This window comes from Mercenaria mercenaria, chromosome 13, assembly GCF_021730395.1.
Source record: "Mercenaria mercenaria strain notata chromosome 13, MADL_Memer_1, whole genome shotgun sequence".
NCBI lineage: Eukaryota > Metazoa > Mollusca > Bivalvia > Venerida > Veneridae > Mercenaria > Mercenaria mercenaria.
Window position 1 is genome coordinate 58,193,156 of NC_069373.1, and position 7,984 is coordinate 58,201,139.

General features: G+C 34.5%; 2 protein-coding genes across 2 annotated transcripts; both read left to right on the forward strand.

The window, feature by feature from the left end:
• The first annotated feature begins 2,970 nt into the window (after positions 1 to 2,970).
• Positions 2,971 to 6,252, forward strand: LOC123529375 (toll-like receptor 4). Its single transcript, XM_045309685.2, has 2 exons — positions 2,971 to 3,329; positions 4,846 to 6,252. Exons 1-2 carry the CDS (start codon positions 3,327 to 3,329, stop codon positions 6,250 to 6,252), a joined length of 1,410 nt encoding a protein of 469 aa, XP_045165620.2. The 5' UTR covers positions 2,971 to 3,326.
• Positions 6,253 to 6,553: 301 nt separating this feature from the next.
• Positions 6,554 to 7,654, forward strand: LOC128547765 (toll-like receptor 4). Its single transcript, XM_053520924.1, has one exon. It carries the CDS (start codon positions 6,554 to 6,556, stop codon positions 7,652 to 7,654), a length of 1,101 nt encoding a protein of 366 aa, XP_053376899.1.
• The last annotated feature ends 330 nt before the right edge of the window (positions 7,655 to 7,984 follow it).

Here is a 7,984-nt window from a genome sequence, read left to right on the forward strand (position 1 = left end):
TCTTCATCAGATGTAATAAAGTATGTATCAGCCCCGCGCCCCAGCTGTACTGGACCTCTGAAGCGAAATAACATTTAATAGACTATATAATAAATCAAAGAAGCAGAAATTTAACAATATGGAGTCCAAGTTATCAAAACATTGATACATCTGTCTTTAAAACAAGGTATATATCCATCAAAATGGAAACAGGCTATTGTTAGACCTCTTCTGAAGAAAGTTTGTCTTTGGCTATATCTTACTTGAATTTACTTAAATCTGGATTGATGATATGAATACTTTGATAGAGAGCTGCAAAAACCTGGTGTAAGTATTTAATACAGAATGTGTTGGTCATGAAATTAGCACTGTATAAATCGTATGTAAGTAAACAATACAAACTTGCAACATTTTTATTTTTGTCGTATTGAGCGACTTGTGGTACAGTTCCATTTTTTCTACTTGAACATGAATTTGCAAATTATAGACTAGCGAGCAACTTACTATTTCTTTATAAGTTAGTTGAAAAAGCTGTCCTCTTCATGTGTCTTCCAAAAACTCGATCCGCTTTAGGCGATTTCGTTTATAAATGTCAGTCGGCATTGCCTTCATGACGAATTGCTTGCTCTGTGGAATGGAGAGGCAAGAGGTGTCGGCTCTCATCGCAATTGATCCTAGTTCAGTCTTTTACACTGTATACCATGATATACTTCTTGATGTACTCCAAAGCCAGTAAAGTGTCTTTGATATGCCGTGAGGTTGGTTTGACTCCTACTTAAGGCCACGCAGCTGTCGGGTGATTGTTAATGCAGCGTATAGGCTACAATATAATGTTTCCCAAAGCATCTTGTCCTTAGCTCTGTCTTACTTGGATTTACTTAAATTTGGATTTATTTTCTCTTTTTGCGTAATATGAATATCTTAATAGTACTTAATTATTATCAAGATGTGTCGTAATGGCATGTTTATGTTTACAAGCTATTGAATGTGTACTTGTATAAAATAGGCGTTTAATCATATAAAGAGGTTTCGGTTTCAGGGAAGTGACTCTAACGCATTTAAAAGAATGTTGCAGTGTACTCAAATATTAAACATTTTTATTCTTTTTTGTTGTTGTTTAAGTCCGTTTTTCAACAGTATTTCAGTTATGTAACGGCGGGCAGTTAAACTAACCAGTGTTCCTGGATTCTGTACAAGTACAAACGACTTCTCCGCAAGAGTAACTGCCAACTTTCCAACATGAATCAAATCAGAGGTGGTAGTCGAATAATTTCTGACTCAGTGTCTTTTATCAAATCATCACGGAGAAAATACTCCTCGCCTGGAGATCTGCGCTCTCCCTATTGAGCTTGATAAATGAAATTGTAATAGCCGGTATAGCTGAAAAGAAATTTTCACCCCCGAGTTCAATATCGCGCCGGATTAGTAAGTTATTAAAAAAAATTAACAAAACGCGATAACTGTGGCCTTTATTTACTCATACCGGATCAACCCATAACAATGAAATAGGGAATCAGGTGGACACATTACATGACAAATATCTTATATCGCAAAACCGATGTAAGTAGCGGCGTGGTCTAGTGGTTAACACGTATGATTTGTAAGCTTACGGTGCTGGTTCGAATACAGGACGAGCTACTTTTTTTTAATTTTCTAACATGTTTTTACCTGGAGAAGAATACAGGTAAAACTATTTATATTATGATTTTCTCGTGCAGTTATACTTAGTACTTATTGATCGAGGATGTCATATTAGAATAGTCATTAAATCTATTAACATGAATAAAGAAAACTCCTGCAAGAATGAAAGAAATACTAAATACAAAAGACGATATAAAAAGACCTACAAAAATAGAATAAGTAAAACCATTTAAAAAAAAGTGCTCGAACCTACACCATACAAACATAAAAATAATAGAGGTCCAACACACTATCCACTCGACTACAAATCTGTTCTGGATTAACGCATCGTATTTAGAGTTAAGAAGACTATAATATACAAATGAACACCAATTATAGGATAATGCACCTGCTTTACCTGTTTTTGGACTTTACCAAGTACCGTTAAAATAAAATTATCGCGATCCATTAATACTGAAAGATGACTTTGTAACTGCTGGTTTACGCATGTAAACATAACGCCTTTTTCGCTTAATTTAGGTATAGTATGAAAATTGTTAGACCAGCAACTGATCGGTTGCCGTTCTCCCAAATGAATACCTTGTATGCCATTTTTGTAAATTTTCTGTTGAAAATAAAAAGCATATACGCTTTCAATGTCCTTCATAGAATGAATTGCGGCAACGAAAGTTGACCAATACAGCCTTTTAACCTCTTTATAGACTCAAACAAATGATGTGTAAATTCGAACGACAGAAACCTATAAAAAGTTTCTTCTACAGACATTTACTATTTATTTTTGTATAAATGTTGCATTTTTAAACATGGTTAAACGACACTAGTATTTAACCTTTAACCTGCTGAAAGTGATTCAGTGTCGACCAAGATCAGACTGCAGGTCCGTGCATGCTGATCATGGTCTGCTCTGTTCGCTATTCAGTCAGTAAAGTTTCAGTGAACACTCCTTTGAATAATAAGTGGTACTGCCCAAATTGAATGACTGACTAGTCCAATTTAAGAATTTAGCAGGGTAATGGTTATTAAATACAAGTGATGTCTGAAATAATTAATTTTACTGTATAGTGTGATCGAAGTGTGTTCGAGTGTTCTATTTACTTTGAGGAACAGTTGATATATCTGACCATAAGTAAGAACTGATGTTCTAAATCACTACATTTCTTCACAGTGAACAGTGTACTACAGCTGAATGTGTTATTACAATTTGTTATATTTCTCATATACGTAAATAGAATAAAGGATATATTCTGACTTTGTCTGAACCAAACCCAAAGAATAGATCATTTTATATAGAGCAAAGTTAGTGTATAAGAGAGAACAACTAGTTTTTGTGTGCGGATGTTGTTGGTTTTTTTTTTTTTTTTTTTTTTTTGCTTTTTGTTTTTTTTTTTCTTTGTTAAGATTTGAAAAGATAAGATCAGCACTGTAATGGGGTATAATTCTGTTTTAAGTCTTCTTGGTATCACGGCGAACAAAATACTTCCTGACATGTATTTTTTTGTTAACTTTTTCTTCCTTGTTATTCATAAATCAACGGCATTAGCGGCCATTTTATTAAAGGAAAATAAGTTTATGCCAAACATCATTAAATATCCCCCTTGAATTTTTAAAAGGTTTACAGCAGGACTTTATGTGATAGGAAGTGAAAACTACAGCAGTGTTGTTTTATATGCCACACACAATCGGTTTTGGATTAAATTGGGCACAAAATGGTAATTTAACTATTTTGAAAACATTTTGAATATATTGACTGACAAATATAATGATATTGATCAGTTCATGATAGAGTTATTGTCCTTTACATAGAAAATCAAGTAGGTATTCACTCTATATATGATATGTATGAAGGTGTAATTCAAGAGTTTTTAGACAAGTATATATTATGTGTCTAAATACGAAAATCTGGCTTTTGAATTCGTGGCTCATATTTTCCAAACTTAATAGATAACATTAAGATAGTGCTCTCTGTAATTTTAAACATGATAACGTTATGAATGGAAGTGAGCGTCTACTTTAGAAATAATAAGTTCCCAAATGTGGTTTATCGTAGAATAACCCGAGTTTTGATTTCTTATTCGGAAGAATATATCACGAAGGCCGTAGGCCTGAGTGATATATTGTTTCGCATAAGAACGAAAAACTCTGGTTATTCTACGATAAATCACACTTGGAAACTTATTATTTCGATTCTAACACGACATACTAGTATCAACAGTGTTAGAAAAAAATGGTAACTACTTTTTACGACCGTGCTACGCATCTGGATTGGTTGACGTCATTGCACGCGAGTGGTTTATTGCAGAATAACTCGAGATAGATTTTGCTCTACATGTATGCAGGTTATTTGCTGGTCGCGTTAGAATGATTGTTAACCTCTATCATGCTGAACACGAATGATTCTGCCTTTTCGACCAGTGCAGATCAAGATCAGTGTGCACATCCATGCAGTTTGATCATGATCCGCGCTGTTCGCCATTCAGTCAGTATCTTTTTGAAATGCACCCCATTAAACTTTTAACGGTACTGTTCAAATTGGAAGATGGACAAGTTAATTACTGAAATTTAGCAGGGTAATGGGGCTAAATGATAAAAGCGAATTAGTTGTTGATAGTTGTTGTTCTTGTCATTTTTTGTTACTTTTTTGTGTTGCTGTTGTCGCGTTTTTTGTTTCCATTGTACATTAAGGTTTAGTAAAAAATCAAAGTATTCACTTCTTTGTCAAATAGATACATTTACAATCACAATGGTTAAATAACAATTACATGGGTAACACAATACAGTTATTTAAGTAGTCTGATTTCGGTCTCGGCGAAAGGAAGCAATAGGGTCAGACTCATGATCTTCCTTCATGCGCCCTTTTATTAAAAATGCGGAAGTTTTAATTCAGCAAGTCCAGGTTTACACATTGCCATTTCTTCAGCCCTGTTAAAAGCGCATAATGACCCAACGAAAATTAATTAAATAATGGACAAAAGTGGTTCGTTGGTAGTTTTTTTTGTGATTTTCAACGAAATCATGAACGTTCAGATAATTTTGTAGTTACAAATATTTAGAAACACCGAATTAATGTTTTTAAAAATTATCTGACGTAAGAAACACGTTTTCGGTACTTGGAATTCAATATGAAATAAAAAAAAAAAAAAAAAGAAAATAATTTCATCAAAATAAACATTTACGATTCATAAAATCACTTAATAGTATACACGATGTCTTGTGTTGTTTTTTCAGTATGCGTTGTTTAGACTTGCATGCGTTGTTCTTGCAATTGTCCCGGTATATTGCGATGGCAGAAGACAACAATATGGAACTTGTGACATCTGCAACTGTTTAGTTAAAGATGTTGTCGATTGTTCAGACAGAAGCCTAACCTACATACCAAAGGATCTAAATGTAACTACTAGGGAACTTAACCTGTCATCTAATTACCTTCAGCATATAGACAATGGGAATTTTGAATACTTGGAGGAGTTAATAAGTTTAGATTTATACAACACGTCATTGAAAAATGTCTCATCCGATGCCTTCAAAGGACTTACGAATTTAAAGTTCTTAAATATCTCTCAAAATGACCAATTTCCTCTTACCAATGAGTCTACACCAATGGAACTATTTGAGCACATTCCGTCCCTTGAAGTGCTCCGAATGTATGGTACAACAGGAACGTACAATATCAAGAATGGATACCCGGATGTACAACTAAGTAAGCTTCCATCTTTAGAAGAACTTTGGATAGATGGACTTACAAATTTGACATTTGGCCCGGCATTCAGGAACATGACCAGTCTAAAGGTCTTACGCCTCGCGGGGGATTTTGTTGAACCATCGTGGAGGAGCAAAGAGTTTTGTATGACTGACCTAGTAGAGGGAATGTTTGATAATGTCGCTTCTATCACCCATCTATATATAAGAAAATGTTACGTGACACATATTGATAAAAATGTTTTTCAAAATTTGAAAAACTTGGAGTATCTTGATTTGTCTGAAAACAAAAAGGTGGGACTAGAAGATATGTTTAATTCATTTTGTAGTCTCTCCAATACGACTACAAGTCTAATTTTGAATAGCGTTACAGCAACAGAAACGTGTGGTGCTGGAATTACTAAACAAATGGTTAAATGTATTGAAAATAAATCGATACGAGAACTTCAGCTCAATCACAATAAAATTCGACACATAGACACACACGTGTTCTCTACTTTACCTAAAACTCTTCAGATTTTGAGAGCAACAAGTAATTTTTTTGATCTAAATATCTACATATTCTATATATTCCATATGACAAATTTAACGCACTTAGATATTTCTTATCAATTTTTCACGGATGAGATATCAGTTTGGCTCAAAAAAGAATATACCCAAGAACCGAAAGACGCAATGCTTTTCACAAGTAGTACTGACAATATACTAACGGATGGAAATCGCAATGAACGACTCGTATCGCATGATGAATATACGTATAGCAGCGAACAAAGTGAAGACCACGGTGGTAGCCATGGTGGTATTTTCCATGGTTATGCTCAACAACTTCTCTTGGATATTACTCACCAAAATCTTTTTCAGTACAAAACACAAAACACAGGGAAAGTATGTCCACAGTTAATAAGGACAGATATATTCCACCTGGAACTGTTTTAGGAAACATTCCACCAAACATGAAATACTTAGATTTAAGTCACAGTAAACACGCAATCCTATATTTGAGTTATTTATCAACTACTCAAATACGTTAGAGATCATCAACGCCAGTAATTCTCTACTCTATTGCTGGGAAGGTCCAGTGCATGGACTAACAAAACTAGTAACTTTAGACCTCTCAAACAACTTTTGTAATAATGTATCCTTTAGGTTTTTCCAAACGTTGCCAACCCTGAAACGATTGAATATCAGTTATAATTTTTTGGGTTCTACAATTGCAAAAGATATCGAAGGAAGCATCATGTCCAATCTTACAGCTCTCGAGACGTTAGATATTTCTTTCAACCTTATTGAAACAATTCCTAAGTTGTTTCTGAAGTCACAGAAGGAACTAATTGTACTGTCTGCAAGAGGAAATATCCTTGAAGATTTTAATGTTGATATACGTCACATGACCAAACTTAGAAAATTAGATTTAAAACGGAACAGGATCAGGACACTTTCAGAAAAAACGTGTGCGGATTTAGAGAAAATTTCGCAACGCAGCAGCGATAACGTAAACAGCGCATCTAGGAAAATTTTGTTTGTTAACCTCAGATCTAACTCTATCGAGTGTTCGTGCACCAATATTAGGTTTGTGAAATGGTTATACAACTATTTTGGGTCCAACTCTACTTTGGCTGTGAATGTATCTTACTGCGTACAGGATGATGAAAATCATACACATATGACCTTGGATTCCCGGAATAGACTCGGAGCGATAGTGGACAACTTGGAGCATAAATGTCGGTCATATACCGCTCTAATTATTGGACTATCTATTGCAGTAGCATTCATTGTAAATGTTATTTTAGGTATCATTGTTCACAGATACCGATGGAAGCTACGATATTGGTACTATGTTGTTTTTGACAAGAGGACTGTTAGAAGAGGAGATTATGAGCTTATCGATGAACCGAGATTCAAGTACGATGTGTTTGTTGCGTCCTCAGATGATCAAAAAGAGTTTGTCATTGATAAACTTCGGCCTGCTTTTAAACAGAATGGATTAACTGCATTTATCTCTGTTTACCACATCAACTTTGGCAACAATTTGGTAAATGTTATTGGAAAGGCAATAAATGAAAGTAGCGTAGTTTTGTTCGTTTTCTCAGATGAATGGTCGAGTGATGACTGTATGAAAATTGCCTTACATATGTGGCAGTGTGACATGGTACACCGTAATGGGCCTGCAGTGATTGGTATCAACCTGGACACATTGAGAGGCAGGGATGTCGAGATGGTCCGAGAAATTTACTGCCAACACTTTATTGACTATCCAAACGGAACTGATGAGGAAGAGCAAGAGGCATTCTGGAGGGATTGTGCAAAAACAATAAGAGAACAAAAAGATGCGCAGTGAACTATAAATTGTATTCTACAAAGAATCAGATTGTGTACAAAATATAAAAGCACTAGTTAATGTGTGGTTGTCTGGAAAGAATCAAAATTTAAGTATTAGGTGTTATATTTTGAACTGCAAATATCTGCTATAGGAAATCAGAATGTGTGCAAACTGAAAGAGCGTTAGAAGATGTACAGCAATATGTTGATATATTACAGAATTATTCAGAATATGTATAAATTGTAAAAACTGTAATATCACTTTGTAGTGTGCTGCAATTTGTTGATATATTAAAGAGATAATAATAAGTATATGAAGTGTGATAGCATATATGTATAGATGTATAAA

Excerpts from the sequence above, each read along its gene's own strand:
- LOC128547765 (XM_053520924.1), top strand. The coding sequence starts at position 6,554 with ATGTCCAATCTTACAGCTCTCGAGACGTTAGATATTTCTTTCAACCTT.